This window comes from Eretmochelys imbricata, chromosome 1 (genome assembly GCF_965152235.1).
Source record: "Eretmochelys imbricata isolate rEreImb1 chromosome 1, rEreImb1.hap1, whole genome shotgun sequence".
NCBI lineage: Eukaryota > Metazoa > Chordata > Testudines > Cheloniidae > Eretmochelys > Eretmochelys imbricata.
In genome coordinates, this window is record NC_135572.1 from 118,978,663 (window position 1) to 119,001,821 (window position 23,159).

The window sequence follows — 23,159 nt, forward strand, 5'->3', positions numbered from 1 at the left end:
TGAACATTATGGAACTGGTAAGCAGAAGTACAGAGTGAAAAGAGGAATTGGCTGCTGTGATCAGTCATTCAGGGACAGAAAAGGGAATTTAATTTGCACAAACTGAGAAACAAGATAAATGCCCGTCATTTTTCATGTACTTACATGGCTTCATTGTATGGGTGCATTTCTTGTATTCTCTAAAAATAACCATATTTTACAAGTCTGACCTTTTATCAGGATTTTCAGAAGTGCTTGGTCTAACTTTGCCAGTGACTTAAATGGGGCCAAGGTGAGACCTAAACTAAACGCTTTTAAAAATTCCAACTGATAGGTTTATTATCAGGATGAAAAAATTAGTCTGGGCTGTTTCTTCCTTTGTTAATCACCTGGTCTTCAATATTTTGAAACTTGCAGGCTAGACTGTGCTATGCCATTGCCCTACAGCTTCCTCTGATGACTGGATGCGGACTCACAGGGTGCTCCTAATTGTATTATTGTTATTGGCAAAATACAGAATTTTAAGACCATCTTATAGAATTAGAACTTTTTATGAGGCAAAAGGGAATGCACATTTTAAGTGCTCATCTTTTGTAGTTGGAGGAATTTTGATTTTTTTTTCTGATTGTTTTTCCTGTCATAGTTGGAGACGGTTTGGTACTTTCTTTGTGTTATATTTTCACCTGCCAATTCATGACTCCAGTTCAAACGCTGGCAATAATATGCTAAGACTTGTTTTACTCAGGAGCCAATTATTATGGAATAGACTCTGAGACACAATGCATTTGAGACTGTTCTAAATAATACATGTTTATGTATTCTAACCATAGCTTAATGACAGGTTTCAGAGTAACAGCCGTGTTAGTCTATATTCGCAAAAAGAAAAGGAGTACTTGTGGCACCTTAGAGACTAACCAATTTATTTGAGCATAAGCTTTCGTGAGCTACAGCTCACTTCATCGGATGCATACTGTGGAAAGTGTAGAAGATCTTTTTATATACACACAAAGCATGAAAAAATACCTCTTCCCACCCCATTCTCCTGCTGGTAATAGCTTATGTAAAGTGACCACTCTCCTTACAATGTGTATGATAATCAAGGTGGGCCATTTCCAGCACAAATCCAGGGGTTTAACAAGAACATTGGGGGGGGGGAAACAAGGGAAAATAGGTTACCTTGCATAATGACTTAGCCACTCCCAGTCTCTATTCAAGCCTAAGTTAATTGTATCCAATTTGCAAATGAATTCCAATTCAACAGTTTCTCGCTGGAGTCTGGATTTGAAGTTTTTTTGTTGTAATATAGCAACTTTCATATCCAGACTCCAGCGAGAAACTGTTGAATTGGAATTCATTTGCAAATTGGATACAATTAACTTAGGCTTGAATAGAGACTGGGAGTGGCTAAGTCATTATGCAAGGTAACCTATTTTCCCTTGTTTTTTCCTCCCCCCCCCCCCCCAACGTTCTTGTTAAACCCCTGGATTTGTGCTGGAAATGGCCCACCTTGATTATCAGACACATTGTAAGGAGAGTAGTCACTTTACATAAGCTATTACCAGCAGGAGAATGGGGTGGGAGGAGGTATTTTTTCACGCTTTGTGTGTATATAAAAAGATCTTCTACACTTTCCACAGTATGCATCCGATGAAGTGAGCTGTAGCTCACGAAAGCTTATGCTCAAATAAATTGGTTAGTCTCTAAGGTGCCATAAGTACTCCTTTTCTTAACCATAGCTTAAGTTTCAAAGCTTCTGTTAGTCTTATGTATATATGGCATAACAAACCAACTAGAAGCATAAAAACTTGGTCTTCCTGGTCTTCTAGTCCCTGGTGCATTTGAACACTTCTCCATTTTACAAGCCAATATTGGAGAGCTTTGTTATAATTTTGTTCTGTGCTTAATCTGAGGGTCTTAAACATGAATAGGTCTAGTAGTGATAAACTGGTCTCAGTGAGAGTTGGTGCTGCTGTTGTTAAAACACGTCATTCTCCTTTTCTGTGTGTGTTCAGGTCGTTTGGTGGGTGCCCTGGATGCAGTGCTAGATTCTAATGCACGTGTTGCTCCATTTCGAATTTTACTTCAAGTTCCGGGATCACCAGTTTACTCTGCCATAGCATGTGGTGAGTTATTGAATGGATCAGAAGTTTACTGGGCCATAGCCGCTGGTGAGTTACATACCAATTAAAAAAAATCCCCAAAGCTAAATTCTGAGCATGCTCAGTATCTGCATGTCCAAGAAGCTGAAGGTAACCAAAATTAGTAACCTCGTGTGTGTGTAAAGGCTACTGGCTGTGACTTGTTTAACAACTAAAATACTTATTGGTTATATTTCAAGGTATTAATAACATAAGGGAATGTTTTCTTCTGTTAAGGAAGAACAAAAAATCTGGCTGTTGCTGCCTTTCAATTTTTCTGTCTGTTACAAAATGTCGTCATTCCATTCACATATTTATCATTTCAGATAGTAGCCTGTGCAGGACACTTGCAGCAGGAGGCTTTTTGGTCTGGTCTGTCTTCAACACGTGTATCAGTAGTTAATTTTTACCTGCAGTTTATTTAAAAAAAAAAAAAGTCTCCCAGCTCCTCTGATCACAATAAAATCTCATGAAAGAAATGATTTTAAAAAATACGAAATGTTTTTAAATAATAAATGTTTTAAAGTATCATAGTGCTAGGTGACCCATAAGAATAGTGCACTCTGAAGACTTGAATTTGCTAGTCTTTAAACTAATTCTTAATGCAATGTTTCCCATGCTTTTCAAAGCTGAACACCCTTTTAGAAAAATAAACCAGTTGTAAATCATAGCAACCCTGCTATGTGGTGTTTAAAGCCTACCAATTTTAATGTAGGCATTTTTATACGCTTTCTGTGCTCTCCTGGCTAGTCCTTCATTCTTCCTCCTGTTTTGGAAAATGCTGGTGTAGATCTTCATAATATATTTCCTCTCCTTTTTTTCATGGATTGAGCAGTGAAATAGTTAACAATGTTGACATTTAAAATATCACTAACGGTGTTAGATTTAGTATTAATTGAAATTAGTGAGGCAGTTCACACATTAGACTTGTTGTTTATGGCTTACTGAGAACTCTGGTAGATGTCGCTTCATCAGCTACACACATTTCACGTTTTGAAGGTGCATGCGTGTGTGCTCTCCCTTGTATCCCCTTGAGGAAGTGCTCCATGCACTGGAGAACACTACCCTATGGATGCCTGTCTGTACCTCAAAACCACTGTATGATTTTTAGTGTATTTTGAAGATACGAAATTGGAGCAAAGGGTAGTAGGTCAGGATTGATGTGCATTGTTACATTTGTTTGGGGAAGCTTGCAGAGAGTCTGTTCTCCATGTTATTTTTGGCTATGGTTAGGTGATACTGTTTCCTCATTTTCATAATTGCTGTTGATTTGGTACTCTTTTTTTTGTTTATTTGAAAGGTAAGAACACACCACTAAAGAGAGAATGTTTTGTGAAGAGAATACTTCATGCTCTTAAATATTGCTCTTGTAATGAAGAAAATGAGTTTTGCATTTTAAAATGCAAATCAATGTTCATCTCAAAGAATGCTTAGGTCCCTTTCTCAGTAAGATCTAGGTAATACCTCTCTCTCGGGTTGATCATTACTCTACTCGTTGCAGATTTCTTCAGCCTGCTAGGGCAGCTGTTTTTTGGTTTTTTTTTCCCACTTCACTTGTTTGACTAGAATGGTTAAGATTTTTTGTATAGGTTATAGAAGTTTTAGAAAGCCTTTAACAAATAACTCTTTAAGATCTTGAATTGCCATCCTTCACCAAATGGATTTACAAGATGTATTGTTGTAAGTAACAGTTAATTTTTTCAAGACAGTAGAAGATAATTCTGGTTGAATAGATCAATATTGCATTAATCTATAGTATGGATTCAGCAGCAGAGGGGGAGCTAACCAGTTTATTGCACTGAATGCAGCATAAATGATTGCCTGCCTTGCGTGCATTCAGTGCAAGCAGCCCATGGCTATCAGAGACCAAGTACAATCTCTTGACACCAGAGTTGCTGAGCTGGAGGAGCTAAGGGAGACAGAGATGTACATAGACAAGACTTTCCGGGACACAGTAGAGCGGTCCCACTCCCAGTCTGACAGCCTCTATAGTGTTGAGGAAGATGAAAGTCTCCGGAAAGGAAAACATCAAGCTGGAGTGGAGAGAAACAGTCACATAGTTGGGACATCCTCGCAGATGATGCCATGGTATCCTCTTGCACTGAGGATCCCCCTCTGAGGGAGGTGACTTTTTAGGAACAGACAGATAATAGTAATGGGGGATTTGATTATTAGAAAGATAGGTAGTTGGGTTTGTGATGCTTGGGAGAATCCATGGTGAATTGCCTGCTGGGTGCGAAGGTTGTGGATCTCTCAAGACATCTAGATAGACTTATGCATAGTGCCGGGGAGGAGCCGGTGGTCATAGTACATGTAGGTACCAGTGACATAGGGAGGGATAGGAGAGAGGTCCTGGAGGCCAAATTTAGGCTGTTACTTAAAAGATTTAAGTCCAGAACCTCCATGGTAGCATTCTTTGAAATGCTTCCAGTTCCATGTTCAGGACAATTAGACAAGCAGAACTGCAGGGTCTCAATGCATGGATGAGACGATGGTATTAGGGAGGAGGTTTTAGGTTTATTAGGAACTGGAGATCCTTTTGGAAGGGGAGAAGCCTATACAGAAAGGATGGGCTCCATCTAAACTAAAACGGAACAGGATTGCTGGCATGTAAAAGTAAAAAAGTTGTAGAGGAGTTTTTAAACTAAGAGCAGGTGGAACAGTCAACAGGTAGAGAGGAGCACATGGTTCAGATAAATACATCCCTTAGGGGAGGATCTATTAACATGGATTCTCTCTGTCCTAGTAAAGAGGAGTGGATAGAAGTTGATAAAGTACAAGCAGGAGCTGAAGAAAAACAATCAAATGAAAAAGAGTCCCATTCAATTACATCGCACAAAGGCAGACAGCTAAATATTGAAAAATTTTATAAGTACTTATATAGAATCATAGAATCATGATTCTATATAAGTATTTTATAAGTACTTATATAGAATCATGATTCTATGATTCTATATAAGTACTTATAAAATTTTTCAATATTTAGCTGTCTGCCTTTGTGCGATGTAATTGAATGGGACTCTTTTTCATTTGATTACAAGTGATAGAAGTCTAAATACTAAGATGGGTGAACTTGAGTGCCTGATATTAAATGAGGATAATGATATAATAGGCATCACAGAAACTTGGTGGAATGATGACAATCAATGGGACACAGTAGTACAAGGAAACAAAATACATAGGAATGATAGAGTAGGTCATGCTGGTGGGAGAATGGTACTATATGTGAACAAAAGCAGAGTCAAATAAGATGAAAATCTGAAATGAGTGAAACTGTACCAAAGAATCTCTATGGATGGAAATTCTATGCTTGAACAAGAAGAATATAGCAGTAGGAATATGGTACCAACTACCTGACCAGGGTGGTGATGGTGATTGTGAAATGGTCAGGGAGATTAGAGAGACTACAAACAAAGAAAACCCAATAATAATGTGAGATTTCAATTAATCTCATATTGACTGGGTATGTCACCTCAGGACGGAATCCAGAGATAAAATTTCTAGACACCATTAATGACTGATTCATGAAGAAGCTAGTCCTGGAACCCACAAGGGGAGAGGCAATTCTTGATTTATTCCTAAGTGGCGCACAGGATCTGGTCTAAGAGGTGAATATAGCTGAACTGCTTGGTAATAGTGCCCATAATGTAATAAAATTTAACATCTTTGTGTGAGGGAAAATACCACAGTAGCATTTAACTTGAAAAAGGGGAACTACACAAAAATGAGGAAGCTAGTTAAATGGAAATTAAAAGGAATAGTGACATGATAGTGGCTCAGATTAAATGTATACCCCAAATAAAAAAATAATTAGAGGACCAAAAAAATGCCACCATGGCTCAACAGAATAAAAGAGGTGGTTAGTGGCAAAAAGACATCCTTTAAAAATTGGAATTCCGATCCTCGTGAGGAAAATAGAAAGGAGCATAAATTCTGGTAAGTCTAGTGCAAAAAATAGAATTAGGCAGGTCAAAAAAGCATTTGAAGAGCAAACTAGCAAAAGAGGCAAAACTTACGCCACATTTTTTTTTAACGACATCAGAAGCAGGAAGACTGCCAATCCGTTAGTGGGGCCATTGGATGCTAAAGGAATAATTAAGGAAGACAAGGCTGTTGCAGAGAAGCTAAATTAATTCTTTGCATTGGTTTTTACTACTATTGTCAGACACACAGTTGAACATGATTTCTTGGGGAAGAGTCAACACTGCTTTTGTAAAGAGAAATCTTGCCTCACCAATCTATTAGAATTCTTTGAGGGGGTCAGCAAAAGGGTAATTCAATTGATATAGTGTATTTGGACTTTTAGAAAGCTTTTGACAAGATTCTCACCAAAGGCTCTTAAGCAAAGTAAGGAGTTTTGGGATATGAGGGAAGGTCCTCTCATGGATCAGTAACTGGTTAAAAGACAGGAAACAAAGGGTAGGAATAAATGGTCAGTTTTCAGAATGGAGAGAGGTAAATAGCAGGGTCCCCTAAGGATCTGAACTGGGACCAGTGCTTTTCAACATATTAATAAATGATCTAGAAAAAGGGGTTAATGGTGAGGAGGCAAAGTTTGCAGATGATACAAAATTACTCATAATAGTTACATCCAAAGCTGCCTGGGAAGAGTTGCAAAACTGGATGACTGGTCAAGAAAATGGCAGATGGGGAAATTCAACGTTGATAAATGCTAAGTCATGCACTTTGGAAAACATAATCCTAACTATATTTATTAAATAATGGGATTTAAATTAGCTGTTACCACTCAAGAAAGAGATCTGGGAGTCGTGGATAGTTCTCTGAAAACATCTGCTCAGTGTGCAGCAGCAGTCAAAAATGCTAACAGAATGTTAGGAACCATTAGTAAAGGGGTAGATAATAAGTCAGGAAATATCATCATGCCACTTTAGAAATCTATAGTATGCACACACCTTGAATGCTGTGTGAAGTTCTGGTTGCGCCATCTGAAAAAAGATACATTAGAATTGGAAAAGCTACAAAGAAGGGCAACAAAAATGGTTTGGGGCATGGAACAGTTTCCAGATGAGAAGAGATTAAAAAGCCTGGGACTGTTCAGCTTGGAAAAGAGACGACTAAGGGAGGAGATGAGAGAGGCCTGTAAAATCAGGATTGGTGTGGAGAAAATGAATAAGGACGTGTTATTTACCCTTTCACATAACGCAAGCAGCAGGGGTCACCCAATGAAATTAATAGGCAGCAAGTTTAAAACAAAAAGAAGTATTTCTTCGCACAACGCACAGTCATCCTATGGAGGTCATTGCTATGGAATGTTGTGACGGCCAAAAATATAACTGGGTTGAAAAAATAATTAGGTAAATTCTTGGAGGATAGGTTGATCAATGCGTATTAGCCAAGATGGCTAAGCCTCTGACTGCTTGATACTGGGACTGGACGACAGGGGATGGATCACTTGATGATTGGCTTGTTCTGTTCATTCCCTCTGAAGCATCTGGTATTGGCCATTATCAGAAGACAGGATACTGGACTCAATGGATTATTGGTGTGACATAGTATGGCCATTCTTATATTTCTTATGTGTCTTTTTTAGTCAAAGCATGTTTGCAGTTTTATGCACACAAAATTCATAAAGACATTAAGAACAATAAAAATTTAACCTGCTTCTGACTAATAATCCTCTTGTTATGCAATGTTGCCTTCAGCAGCTGGGAAAGAAGCAGGCTTCGTGCTAGGGCTGGCAATACCAGTGAGTAACACAGCAGAACCCGACTCTCTTTAGCACAGTGTTTGAAGTTCTCCAAGCTGCCTCTTCCATTGTGGTTCTTTGCTTATCCTCGTTCCCCAAAACTGATACCTGAATTTATTTAGGGAAGGGCCTGGGGAAAAGCTGCTGAGACTCTTCCCCGGTAAGTTCCCACAAAGCTGAAGCCTTGGAGCAGGAAAGCAGGGTTAGGGTTCTACTGTAGCAACGGGGGGACTCTGCTTATTAATTTCTCCCTGTACTAGTGAGGTGCTGGAGGGGCTTTCAAGGTTCCTCTCAACAATCCAAAGATTGTTCTGGACTGAAGGGGGTTACAAGCAGTTTCTACTGCAGTAAAAGTTGGAATGCAGCCAAGGAGCAGCTCCTGTGCCTCCTAGCAATCCCCATGAGAGTACATAATTTTGTGTTGCACCCACATTGCCGGATAGTTAACATAGTGTTGAAAAATGGAATATTAATTATTAACAGTCCTCTTAGAAATGGTCTGTGGGCTTAAATGCTAGCTTTCACACGAAGACATGTTCTCTGCCTTTTCAGAGCATTTACAAGCAAAGTAAGATGGACAAATTCAAGACAAGGTGGATGAGGGTAATATCTTTTATTGGAGGAACTTCTGTTGGTGAGAGAGACAAGTTTGCAAGCTACACAGAGCTCTTCTTCGGGTCTGGAAAAAGTATTCAGAGTGTTACTGCTAATTACAAGGTGGGACAGATTGTCCTGTGACCGCAGAGGTGTCAGTTGCCCCTTCATTTTAACTGGTCTCCTGCAACATGTGTTAACCCTTTATGCTTAACAATCTGTCTCACCTTGTATTTAGCTGTGACACTCTGCTTACTTTTTCAGACCTAAAGAAGAGCTCTGTGTAGCTTAAAAGCTTGTCTCTCTAACCAACAGAAGTTGCTCCAATAAAATAAATTACCTTACCCACCTTGTCTCTCTGATATCCTGGCACCAACCTGGCTACAGCAGTGCTGCAGAAAATACCAGGAAAGACACATGAAGACAGTTCAGGTCAGGGTGGGTGTGGGGATTATTGAAAAAGTGGGTTCGGAGGAGAGAAGAAGAGAAGTGAGAGGGCGCTTGGCAAATGGGGACAAGAGACTCTAGGCATAGGGCAGAATAAATTAAAAAAAAAAAAAGAGCCATGAAGCAGAGTGAGAAGAGTAGATTACGGGAGGAGTAAGGCAAAAGGATTGGGAAGAGCATAGGGGGCATGAGAAGGAATGAGAGTAGCCAGGGAATGGGTGAGTAAGGCCATGTCTACATTACCACTTATGTCGGCAAAACTTACGTTGCTCAATGTTATAAATAAAGAACACACCCCTGAGCTACCAAAGTTTCCCTGGCATAAGTGGTAGTATGTACAGCACCATGTCGGCAGAAGAGCTTTTCCTGCTGACAGAGCTACCACTGCTCGTGTGGGGTGGTTTAATTATGTCGACGGGAGAGCGCTCTCCTGTTGGCATAGAGCGGCTACACAAGAGATCTTACAGCGGAGCAGCTGCTTCAGTACAGCTGTGCCGCTGTAAGGTCTGTCGTGTAGACGGAGTCTTAGATCATGTTGTATTTGAAGACAAGGAGCTTGAATGTATGGAGTAAGAGATGGGGAGCTCATGGAGCAGAGGGAGTCACAAAGTGGTGAGGTGACATGGTTCAAGACGAGGAAGATAACTTGGGCAGCATTTTGAACAGAATGAGTGGGTAGACGGTAAGGCAGAGAGAAGATTTACAGCAGTACAGGTGAGAGATGTCCAGTGCTTGGACAAGGTGTCTAGCAAAAAGGAAAATAGGGCAACTGCTATGGAATACTCCTTCTTACTGTAGTCTCATTCCAGACTGCACACACAAAGGCAGACCGCTGATTCATCCCCATCGTGTTTACCCTCTGTCTTCATTGTCCAGGCTTAAAAGTTCAATTTAATAAATTGTCATTTTATATTAAAACAGCTCCTATGAAACAGTAGGTCTAGTATTCTTAATTAATATTCTACAGTGTGTGGTCCTCCTAATTGTAAGCAAAGGCCATCTAAATGGCTGTCTTCTTTCTTCATGATTTCTTCTATTTTTTTTTTTTTTGCCTTGATTGATGATATTTATGAAGTTCCATCGCAAGACCTTCCTGTTGAGGAAGTTAAATCTTGGAAAGTTTCCCTGCCTGTTGGCATTCCTTCTGGGAAACCTAGCAGAGGAAGGTGGGAAATGTTTAGCTAAATTTATCATCTCTGCCGTGTGAGGCGACATGCAGTGTCTTTGATGTTTACAGATCTCAGGTTTTGTGATAATGAGATTTGTACTTGAATTTTCTTTTTCTTCCTCCATGCTCTGCTCTTTTTGTTCACTGTCGCCTCTCTTCCCAGCAGGGCACTGAAAAGAGCACATCATGTCTTCTTTACATGTAGGCTGTTTAATGACGGACTGGCAGGCGCTATCTTGTAGTGGGGTGGCTAGCTTTTTTCCTAATAGTGCTGTTTTACAACTTGCCTCTATTCCTTGCACTTTTCTGGTCTCATGTCGTTATGACACACAACTGCAGCTTTTTTGGAGCAGTGGAGCTCAACAAGCATTTTGCCTGAAGCAAACTGCCAGAGATTAAAATCACGTTTTTGGAGTTCGTATGTACACGTGGTACTTAATAAGAATAAATTGTATTGCTTTTTAAAGAAGTCCATCATGTTTCAAAGCTGTTTCTGTTCACCCACCTCTCTCCAAAACTGCAGACATTCTCATTTTGTCAAGCAGCGTTAAAACAACCAAATACAAACTCCTTTGTTGTCAGACATCTTGAGTATTATAAAAGCCTTCACGAGTAGGGTACCAAATTAAAGGTTACATAACCTCCTCCCAAAGGCGCACGTGTGTGTGTGTGTGTGTGTGTGTGTGAGAGAGAGAGAGAGAGAGAGAGATCATGTGTTTGTGGGGAGAGGCGGGAGAGTTAAACCTTAAATCAAAAATGAGCCACCTCCAGACAGGGCAGTAAGAAACTTTGTTGTATTTTGTCTGCTTCGAAAACCAGAACAGCATTTGTCTGCAGAGAACTTGTATTCAGATCTTGAAAACTAAAAGTACTAAAAACTACTACTTAAAATAGTATTACTTTTGTTTTCTCTAGTTATGCCTTGAAATGTAACATCTTATTGACCTATTTGCTACTAATAGTTTTCATTTGTGACTTCAGAAACTTAATTTCTTTTCATGCACTATGACACAACTGCATTTAATTTCTTTTTTTCTAGTTTCTTTCACAATTTCTTCTATGTGGTTTTTAATTAGCTCTTTTTACTTTTCTAGGTGCCACTTTAGAGGAGATAAACCAGCACTGGGAGTGGCTGGAGCAAAACTTACTCCATACATTGTCTGTTTTTGATAATAAAGAAGATATTGTTAGTTTTGTCAAAGGGAAAGTAAAGGTAAGAAAAGTTGTCTTGCTTTCATCTTTCCTCTGCCCACTAGTAAAGGAATTGAAAGAACTCTTGATGTTGTGGAACTATACCAGTCTACCAACTGTTTGTGTCCATATTAGCTTTTGCCCATCTAGGCAGTATTTTTGATAAAACGAGGTGACTTTGCAGCTCTATTTATTCTGTACACAATTATGTTTGTCATGAAATGTACATAGCTTTCTTTTTCAAGTCTTGATTCCCACATTCTGTATCAGTGGTTTCATTAGTTTGTTGTCATCCTGCATCAGAAAGAGTTGGAAAGTATGTCTACACAGTATTTTCATCAGATAGCCACATGCCTGGGGCTTACTAGCTATGGTGAAAAATACCTGTGTCACCATGCCTCAGGAAGCTACAGGAATAACAGCTGTGTAGTCTGTCATAGGCTGTAGTTGATTGGCAGTACATTACATATACCTTTCTATTTAATACTTGCAGGGCCTGATTTTCAGAGGTGCTGAGTGCTTGCAACTGAAGTCAGTGGGAGCTGCAAGTTCTTAATACCTCTGCAAATGAGGTGTATAGCTTCATCTTTCTCACTTCCATTATACATTGTTTCCCATTCTGGCTTCACTCCAATTTTCTCTCCTGTAATAGATCATGATGTATTGTTTCTTGAGTTTTCTTCAATATCTGTCATATCTCTTTTCTTGATCCTACACTAAGCACACATTGTATTCCTATAATTGTATAGCTTCTCCCTTTTCTTTTTCTGCTTCTTTCCTCTCCCCTGATCTCTCTGTCTCTCTCATACTTTCCTAATACATCCCATCAGTTTCTCCTGTCTACATCTATCCACTCACTCTCTCACACTCATCCGCTTACTCAAGATTGGAAATTTCACCAGACACTTAATTGACAGATGGCTGAACCTACTAGCACAAGACCCAGGTGTAAGATGTGATGGGTCCTACTGTCCAGGGGCAGTGCTTATGTGAGAAGCCAGCCTTGATCGATCGATCGATCTCTCTCTCTCTCTCTCTCTCTCTCTCTCACTCACACACACACACACACGCACACACACACACAGAAGGGGGAGGTTGCTTGGATTTCTAAGAGGGTACTTCCCCTGCACCCATGCTCAAGGGGCTCAATCTTTTAATTTGTAGAGGGTAGTCAGCACAGAAATGTTCTGACATCCTAGATTACTAAGGCCCTATCAAATCATGGCCATGAAAAATGCGTCACAGACCGTGAAATCTGTGATTTCATGGGGGAGACCAGCATTTCTCAAATTGGAGATCCTGACCCAAAAGGGAGTTGCGGGGGGGTTGCAAAGTTATTTTTGAGGGGGCGTTTGCAATATTGCCACCCTTACTTCTGCACTGCCTTCAGAGCTGGGTGGCTGGAGAGCAGAGGCTGTTGGCCAGGCGCACAGCTCTGAAGGCAGCGCCCTGCCAGCAGCAGAGCAGACGTAATGGTGGCAATACAATACCAGGCCATCCTTACTTTTGCGCTGCTGCTGACGGCAGCTCTTCCTTCAGAGCTGGGCTCCCGGCCAGCAGCCACCGCTCTCTACCTGCCCAGTGCCACTGCCAGCAGCAGCAATGAAGAAGTAAGTACTGCAGTCCCCTGCTACAATAACCTTGTGACCCCTTCCCACACCTCCTCTTTGGGTCAGGACCCCTACAATTACTGTGAAATTTCAGATATAAATAGCTGAAATCATGAAATGTACTGTTTTTAAAATCCTACGACCATGAAATTGATCAAAATGGATCGTGAATTTGGTAGGGCCCTATAGATTACAGTACATGAATCTCTAACATCAGTGATATCATTGGTCCCATCAACTGCAGTTAAACTCTGGATTTATCTGTGATGTTACAGAAATAAAGGTCGCATTAAAAGGCATTCAGATAAAATTCTATCCAAGGACTGAAGACCATTTAAAACATCTGTGTTTAAAAGACTAGTTCCAAATAGTCTGTTGTTGTATCTAAATGTTATCCATAAATGGGGAAAAATGACACCATCACCTACTTGATCCTTGATGCAACATCTGTAAAGCGTGCACCTTGTTGAGAAGTTTTTCTTTTTTTAAATTCCTATTTTTGGCAGTAGTTCAGTGATTTATCTTTCCTTACTACACCTTGTACATCCAAGTGCTCTGAAAGGCTTGAATCAAACTCTCATCTTTTAATAATTTTATGACCATGAAAGTGAGAGCAGGACATCTAGAATTCTGCAGGTTTCAAACTGAATAATGGGCCCATATTTTTATTGTTACATCAGCTCTCTGGCCTTTGCTATAGACATCTGGCATATGGGATTACAGTATTCCAGTAGGACTGATTTGTATTCTGTAGCACCTGAAGTAAATTTGCATTTAGCCAAGCAATTTGCACTTAATTGTCTTTCTCACCTCCTTATTTATTGTAGAGCTGTAATAAAAAGACACAGCATTTAATTATTTCAAGACTTTAAAAATAGTTATGCTTATTACAGGTTATCATATACTTCACTGTACTGTTTCTTGGTAATAGTGCTGATCAATATAAAAATTTGGTACTGTAGCTTTGCGCTATGTAAGTCAAATTAAAGCTTCCACAGCCATCATATACTAAGTGAAATTCCAGTCATGTTTATTGCCTTCTCTGGGTTATTTGAAATAATTGTGGTGATCAAAGCAAACCATTATTGGTATGAGATTTTAATTATACATTGTAGTTTGAACAATATTTTTCAGTTATCACTCGGGATCAAAAAGAAAACTGGGTTTGGAAGTGTGGGTAAACAGACTGCAAATAGTGAGCAAATGTCTGTGTAACTTGCACATCAACTTGGATACCTTTCTAAGAGAAAAGGAGTACTTGTGGCACCTTAGAGACTAACCAGTTTATTTGAGCATGAGCTTTCGTGAGCTACAGCTCACTTCATCAGATACAGTATCTGATGAAGTGAGCTGTAGCTCACGAAAGCTCATGCTCAAATAAACTGGTTAGTCTCTAAGGTGCCACAAGTACTCCTTTTCTTTTTGCGAATACAGACTAACACGGCTGTTACTCTGAAACCTTTCTAAGAGAGAATCAGGATTTTAAAAATGTACTGATAGCTTGTAATAACTCGTTCAGGCAAACTACCGGTTTGCCATAATATATTATCTTGTCATTGAATCAGGCACTGATAGCAGAAGAGACCAGGAGTAAACTAGCAGAGCAGGAGGAGGATCCTGAGAAGTTTCGAGAGGCGCTAGTGAAATTTGAAGCCAGATTTAACTTCCCTGAAACAGAGAAGTTAATTACCTATTATTCATGCTGCTGCTGGAAGGGTAAAGTTCCTCGTCAAGGCTGGCTTTATCTGAGCATCAATCACCTCTGTTTTTATTCCTTCTTTCTAGGCAAAGAATGTAAGTCTGAACATATAAAAACTGTTATCCCTATACCTATGCAGACTTGTAAACATGTATATCACTTTTGGGGTAATTTTTAAGCTGATGTATTTAAATCTAATCTTATTTATGGTATTTCGCTAATGCAACAGTGAAGAGGTTCTGAAACTTGTTCTGGTTGGATCAACTATCCTGTTAAATTTGAGTGTATTTGCTTTTAAAAATTCCACGTTGTCATTTGTCATCTATTTTTATATTTTACTGGCAACAAATTTTTCTTATTAGTGTACATAGATGATGATTGCTTTAAACTGTTGTTTTTTTTAAATGTGAAGTGGACCGTGGTGGTAATTATATGGTGGAAGTCAGGAAAACAGTTTGCTCTAAAAGCGTGCTAAATAGTTTAGGCCCCAAAGTAGATCTGCCTTAAAATGTATCTGACTTGACAGATTCTTAAATACCTATTTTTAATACAGAACATAGTCATTCAGAAACAGTCTCTCCCCCATTGGTGTGACATGCACACACACAAAAATAGCCACTGTTAATAGCTGCAGTTAGTACAGAGACATCAAAGGAAGTGTAAATTGGCTAAAAAATCCCCGTTCTTAGAACTACGTGACATCAATTATGCACTTTAAAGTAATGTGAGTAGTAAACATAACACAGCTGTGTCTTGTGCTCCATGTGACGAGGTAGACGGGGAAAACTTAGTATTTTCTAAAAGGAATGAAATTTTGTTTTTTCAAGCTTCTGAACAAGTTTTACAGATAAGGGGGAATTAAAACAAACAACTCCCAAATATCTTAAAACTTTTGTCTTCCCTTTTCTACCTTTTAAATCTTTCACAGAAGTGACAAGTTAAAGTTTTAAGAATGGCTTGAAAAATCTACCAGATAATCACTACTAATAAGCCAGTCCAAAAGATATGGTCCCATGTTTCCACTGGAGCCCCAGGGAGCATTCTTATGAGATGCCCTCTATACCCAGTCTTGGATGATGGAAATAATACATGAAGACAACTTTTAACTGTTTTTTTTTCTTTTAGGGTGTGTGTGTCTTCTTCTCCTTAACAGGATTATGCTCTTGAGTAGCACTGTAGGGATTCCTGTGAATCCTACCATAACTCCAGCAGCAACAGCAGAATGAAGCTTTGTTAATTATACTCTAATGATCAGGGAGGCTTTACTATTTATGAATAGAAGAGTTATTTTGTCAAGTCAAATTGTGATCATGTGGTTATTCAAATATTTATAGATTTAAAGATGAATTAGAGAGTACAGTAAAATATGCAAAATGTTAACTCTTAATTTCTAGGATTTAATATATTCCCTTCCTCTAATTAGATGTCTCTCTTTCCTTTCTGCTTTATTAGAACCCAGTTATCTTGTTGCACTTTCAACTTCTGCTGATTTATAATACAGAAGTTGCATGTGGCTTGGAAAAATGTCGTTGTTGTTTTGATGCATAGTTAGCTCAGTCTCTGTTTAAATATCTTGTTGATTGTCCACTAATATGTGATGAACATATGAAATCCTCTGCACACAATAAAATGGATTCTTACAAATCAAAGCAGAAAGGGAAAAATGCTTTAATATTAGTACAAAGCTTCATTTATGTACTACTGAAGATTGTTGAAGGATAATGAAGGAACACGATCAAATATTATACTACATAACGAGAAATAGTCCCTTATCTTTGTTAGTAACACTTTATTAAAATGCAAAATTGAAATAAATATAATTTACTTTACATTTATATTCATTTTTCATCTTGGACAGTGAAAATAAACTACTCATTCACTTTTGTTTATAGTCTGTTTCACTTCCTGCTTCTCATGCATTAATTAGGCTAATGCTTGGGAAAGTAAATTTAAAAAAAACAAAACAGTTTTCATTAACATTTTTTTTTCTCTTGAAGAATGTACTGTATTCCTCCCCCTCCTCCCCAAAATAAAACAGCAACAAAAACCCCAACACACCACCCCAGGTGTTGCTGGAAGAATTTTTATAGTGGGGGTGGTGAGAGCCATTGAACCAAACTGTAAACCCTGTATATAATGGAACCCCCTTCAAGCCAGGGGGTGCTATAGCACCCCCTGCACCTCTAGTTCCAGCACCTGTGCACCAACCCTTCCTAAATTTTGGTCCTAAACAGGGCTGTCGATTAATCACAGTTAGCTCACACGATTAACTCAAAAAATTAATCATGATTAATCGCACTGTTAAACAATAGAATACCAATTGAAATTTATTAAATATTTTGGATGTTTTTCTACATTTTTATATATATCGTATTCTGTGTTGTAATTGAAATCAAAGTGTATATTATTCTTGATTACAAATATTTGCACTGCGAAAGATTAACAAAAGAAATAGTATTTTTCAATTCACCTCATGCAAGTACTGTAATGCAATCTTTGTGTCGGGGAAGTGCAACTTACAAATGTAGACTTTTTGTTACGTAGCTGCACTGAAAAACAAAACAATGTAAAACTTCAGAGTCTACAAGTCCATTCAGTCCTGCTTCTTGTTCAGCCAATCACTAAGACAAACAAGTTTGTTTACATTTACAGGAGCTAATGCTACCCTCTATTTATTTACAGCGTCAACGGAAAGTGAGAACAAGCATTTGCATGGCACTTCTGTAGCCAGCATCGCAAGGTATTTATGTGCTAGATACACTAAACATTCATATGCCCCTTCATGGTTCAGCCACCATTCCAGAGGACATGTTCAGGACACCGGTTAAAATAATAATGCATTAAGTAAATTTGTGAGTGAACTCCTTGGGGGAGATTTTATGTGCCCTGCTCTGTTTTACCCGCATTCTGCCATATATTTCATGTTATAGCAGTCTCGGATGATGACCCAGCACATGTTGTTCATTTTAAGAACAGTTTCACTGCAGATTTGACAGAACGCAAAGAAGGTACCAATGTGAGATTTCTAAAGATAGCTACAGCATTTGACCCAAGGTTTAAGAATCTGAAGTGCCTTCCAGAATCTGAGAGGGATGAGGCGTGCGCATGCTTTCAAAAGTCTTAAAAGAGCAACACTCCGATGAGGAAACTACAGAATCCAAACCATCAAAAAAGAAAATCAACCTTCTGCTGGTGGCATCTGACTCAGCTAATGAAAATGAACATGCATCAGTCCGCACTGCTTTGGATTGTTATCGATCAGAACCCGTCATCAGCGTGGACGTATGTCCGCTGGAATGGTGGTTGAAGCATGAAGGGACATATGACTCTTTAGCGCATCTGGAATGTAAATATCTTGCAATGCTGGCTACAACAGTGCCATGTAATGCCTGTTCTCACTTTCAGGTGACATTGTAAACAAGAAGCAGGCAGCATTATCTCCTGCAAATGTAAACAAACTTGTTTATCTGAGTGATTGGCTGAACAAGAAGTAAGGCTAAGTGGACTTGCAGGCTCTAAAGTTTTACATTGTTTTATTTTTGAATGTATTTATTTCCTGTAAATAAGTCTACATTTGTAAGTTCAACTTTCATAATAAAGAGATTGCACTACAGTTCTTGTATGAGGTGAACTGAAAAATTTTGTTTTGTTTTGTTACAGTGTAAATACTTGTAATTAAAAATAAATATAAAGTGAGCACTGTACACTTTATATTCTGCGCTGTAATTGAAATCAATATATTTGAAAATGTAGAAAACATTCAAAAATATTTAAATACATGGTATTCTATTATTGTTTAACAGTGCGATTAATTTTTTTAATCACTTGACAGCCCTAGTCCTAAACTTACTTGATGGTATCTAGTGTTTAAATTTATTTTTTTTCTCATCTGATACGGGGACAGATACGATCTGAACACTCTTTGTCATGTTTGTCAACTGACCTAGTGAATGGTTCATAAATAATTATAGTTATGAATGACTGTTAATATTGGAGAACTTGACACTTATTGTGAAGCAAGGAATTTGTTATCCTGGTTTTCATGCCATAGTCACTGAGGACTAGATCTGCAAAGTCACTGAGGACTTAGCCTCAGCATTACAATGCCTAAGTTAACCCTGCTGCCTAATGGCATCCACAGCCCGGAGTTAGGCACCCAGACTCCCTATACAGTATATAGGGAGAGTTAGGTGCTGAGAAATGAGATCTGCAAAACCCAGCAGGGTGAGTGGAGAGCTGCTTAAGCTAGCCAATAGGTCACACTCCTCTCCTTGGCATTTTCTATCTAAGTGCCTAAGTCTGGGTCAGAGGGAGGCACTTATCTCTGCTTGGGATCCACAGTCAGGAACCTTCTCCTGGAGTTTGGCACCTAAGCCCTTCCTCACAAAAAATGGGAGGTGACAGCTGCCTTTAGCTCAGAGCACCCAGTTAGTATGCAGGGGACCCCTCTGCCTGATTTGAAGCAAGGGTTTGAATCCATATCTCTCACTTCTCAGTAGAGTGCCCTAGCCAGCAGGGTATTGGATATTCTGGGGTAGGTGTCTGTCAGTCTTCAATGACTGATTATTTGTACACAGTGGAATGGCTTCAACAAGAGACGAATTCCAATGTGTACATATTTTAGCATTGGAACAGGGAATTGAACTTGGGTCTCCCACATCCCAGATGAGCCACTGGGCTATAGAGTTATTCTCAATCTTTCTCTGGCCTAGTTCCCACTTGGGTTTAAGCATGAGGTTGGCACCTGGGTATCAGGACTAAAGCACCTGTGCTTATGCCCAGCAGCAGATTATTAGGTATCTAAGGGACTTTACTGGGGGAAATGTAGCCACCTATAGGATTAGGCGGCAGCTGAGTGGAGGTTTTTAGCATCTGAATTTTGGATTTAGGCAGCTAAAGTGGCAGTTAGGCTAGATCCACAAAGGTATTTTAAGCAATGCTACTTAAAATGCCTAAGTCTTAACGACTTTAGAAAATAATGCCAATAGAACATGTTCTTGCATTCTCAAACACAACTGCTGGGAGAAACAAAACACGAATTACAAAACCAAAATAAAAAAGTCTTGGCAGTTATTTTAATTCTGTTTTATTGCAATGCTTCAGTGCTGTTGGATGAACAGAAATATGGGCAAAGTACTAAATCTTCTGGTTCTGCCTGTTGATCAAAAAATCCTTATTTTATTTCTGGTGGTGGTGTCAGTGAGTTTTATGTGAAGTCACAGTACTTCGACACTAGAAGGGCACTTACATTGAAACATGTTCAAAGATACTCAAAGGAGGAAGATCTATCAAAAGATTTAGAATTTTGAAAGGTTGGAAAGTTCAATTCCTTAAAGGGCTACTGTCAAGTTTTCATAGTTTTTAATTACGGTAAGTTTTCATTGTTCCTAGACTTTGAAAATATGTTGTCTTTTGCCACCAGTTTTGACCTTTTTTGTAATTTGGCATGCTCCTTCTGTTTCATACAGAATATGGGCAACCTGTGGCCTGCATGCGGCTCATCAGGGTAATCTGATTGCGGGCTGCGAGACATTTTGCTGACATTGACCGTCCACAGGCATGGCCACCCGCAGCTCCCAGTGGCTATGGTTCACCGTTCCCAGCCAATGAGAGCTGCGGGAGGTGGCGCGGGCCGCAGGGACATGCTGGCAACTGCTTCCCACAGCTCCCATTAGCCGGGGAAAGAGAACCGTGGCCACTGGGAGCTGGGGCAAGTCGTGATGGTTAACATCAGCAAAATGTCTCGCAGCCCACAATCAGATTACCCTGATGAGCCGCATGTGGCCCACAGGTTGCCCACCACTGATAAAAGCCGTTATGTTTTACTTGGCTGACGTGTTTGACAACAGCGTTAGTAATAACGTTAGTACAACTCTAGATAACTGGTCTTTAGTCCCTTGGCTGTCTCGCTCTGCTGAACTAAAATATTTTATGGCGATTGATAAACAATTTGTGTGACATTAGTGTGCCACATTTAAATAGGAAAAGTTAGAATCAGGGAACAGTCTTGACAGGATTATGGTTATGGAATAATACAGTAAACTCACTCGGGTCTTTTATGAATGTAATTAATTATTGGCATAAAAAGGCAATAATGTAAAGCCTTGTCGTGATTTGATTGTTTTGTTATATATAACATGTTACATATAACATGTTATATATAACAAAACAATCAAATCACGACAAGGCTTTACATTATTGCCTTTTTATGACTTGGTTAGCAACAAGAGATTGGCCTGGGCTATTGGTAGAGTTTTTCATTGGCAACGAGAGTCCTGGGTGAGCTTTCAGCAGTTGTTAACCCAGGTGGAAAATCTAATTTATTTTCAAGTGTTTTTCAGTAAATAGTAGCCAGATTGTTAGTCTTAGAGCTCATATAAAAGGCAAATGATCTCCTTTCATAATCATCCAATATGCGCTGATCCTTTTTCTCTTCTTTAGGTAGTGACAGATGATTTAACAGAATGTCAATATCAAAAATGCTATCTTGTACTCTTTCTTAATTGTAGTTGGCCTTTGTCACATGCAGTTAAATGCTTCTAGACAAAATTTACAGCTGTCAGTTATTTAAAATTAAAATGGGAAGATTAAATTAATATGCATAGTAATTTTCTTCAGAATTCTATTTATGGATGACATTGCAGCCTTCTTCAGATTTCCATTGGTAACAGTTATATTTTGTGTGTGTGTGTGTGTGTGGACTTTATATTTCATATGTGGTATTTCTCACTCTTCTTTTTTACCTCATTATACTATATTGGTTATAGAAATGGGTGTTTCAAACTGGACACAGACAGAAATGTACACATCTATTTTCTGATGACATTGTCCCCACAGTAGTTAAATTAGAGTAATTTGTGAGCTTGAGTTTTATTACTGTTTTCTGGTGATCTTTGTAGCCTTGTTAAAGGGTGGTGTCAGTCTCTTCTTCATCAAAGGAAACTTCTGATATATAGATCTATACGTTTATATAGCCTGCTGCTTCCCTGACACTGTCTATGTATGTCTATACTACCTGCTGGATTGGCGGGCAGCGATCGATCCAGCGGGGATCGATTTATCGCGTCTAGTCTAGACATGATAAATCGATCCCCGAGTGCTCTCCCATCGACTCCTGTACTCCGCTGCTGCAAGAGGCGCAAGCAGAGTCGATGGGGGAGCGGCAGTAGTCGATTCACTGCGGTGAAGATACCACGGTAAGTCGATCTAAGTACGTCCACTTCAGCTACGTTATTCACGTAGCTGAAGTTGTGTAACTTAGATCGATTTCCCCCCGCTGCCCTCCTCTCCTCCAGTGTGGACCAGGGCCAAGTGAGTAGGAGGCCAAGTTCTCACCCTTCTCAAAACCTACTTCCAGTAGGGTAGATGGCCCTGGAACCTTTCCTCATGTTCTTGCCACCCCCTAGCGAATGAAACGTAACCTGTTTTATGGGGAGAGGACTCCCGTCAATGTTACTTGATGATTTAGTGTCTTTCCTGAAAACTAAAAGAGACTTAAGAGGGCAATCCCTCAAAAGAGATGCTTTCTGCCTAGAACATTGGAGAATGAATAGTGGGTACGTATTAGGCATTTATGTTTTTTTTAAATATACAGAAGGATATTTTCTTCCCCTTTATACCTGTCCATCTGAATTTTAGTATGTTTGCATATTTCTGAAGTCTGTGAAAAGTTTAAACTCAGTTCCTAAGAGGTTTTTGCTTTTTCTCAAATTGCAGTAAAACTCCTAGTTCCCTGGATTGATGTCCAGAAACTGGAAAGAACCTCCAATGTCTTTATGACTGATATCATCCGTATTACCACTTCAAGTAAAGAACGAGACTTCTCCATGTTCCTTAATATTGATGAGGCATTCAGGATAATGGAGCAGCTGGCAGACGTAACACTCCGAAGGCTACTAGATAATGAGATCTTTGAACTGGATCCAGGTCTCCAGGATCCTACTCAGATTACAAAAAGGTAAAAAGCAAAGTTCTTGCTTATGCAAGAAGAATTATAGAAGTACATTTCCCATTTTTCAGTATTTTATTTGCTTGGTAGTAATTAAATATTGAACAGCTGTGTCTTCAGGAAAACCAGACTTTATAATATATTCGATCTTCTGGAATAGAGTTTTTCAGTGTGTATGCAACTCGTCTGGAGTAGGTATTCAAGTCACACCACTACGTTTTCTGTGTTTTCTGAAGTAACATCACTCCTTTTTTTTTGTCTTTTAAAAGCACCATTTCATTGCCCAAAAATAAATTCCAACTGCCTTGAACAAAAGCACTCTTTGTTATGCTCTTTGTTCTGTGTAAACTTTCCAAGTGCTGATAACATGGTAATTATTGCTTGGGGTCACCTCTTCTTGAACTTCTGACAGATGGAAAGTCCCTACTTCTATTATTCTCATCGTTGATTTAACAGGGAGTTCTGGGAATCAAAACTGTAGTGAGAGATTCATATGCAATTGTCTGTACTACCCTTGGCCTTTCATTCCAAAGAATCCCAACATGTATAGTTTCTTTCTCTCTCTCTATTCCTCACTCACCACTGAAATGAAGTTGACTCGGAGGGAGGAAAATGGTAGCCATTCTGTGCCGGTAACAGTACACAAAACACGCATGCATGCTCGCTCGCTCGCTCGCG

The 23,159-nt window shown here is 39.2% G+C and overlaps 1 protein-coding gene across 1 annotated transcript in view; it reads left to right on the forward strand.

The window, feature by feature from the left end:
* Window positions 1-23,159, forward strand: part of TBC1D8 (TBC1 domain family member 8) — a 73,941-nt gene that overhangs the window by 15,721 nt on the left and 35,061 nt on the right. Inside the window, exons 2-5 of the mRNA XM_077814505.1 lie at window positions 1,992-2,102; window positions 11,128-11,246; window positions 14,400-14,628; window positions 22,250-22,490. Of these exons, the coding sequence (XP_077670631.1) occupies window positions 1,992-2,102; window positions 11,128-11,246; window positions 14,400-14,628; window positions 22,250-22,490 (700 nt within the window). The remainder of the gene's footprint in view (window positions 1-1,991; window positions 2,103-11,127; window positions 11,247-14,399; window positions 14,629-22,249; window positions 22,491-23,159) is intronic.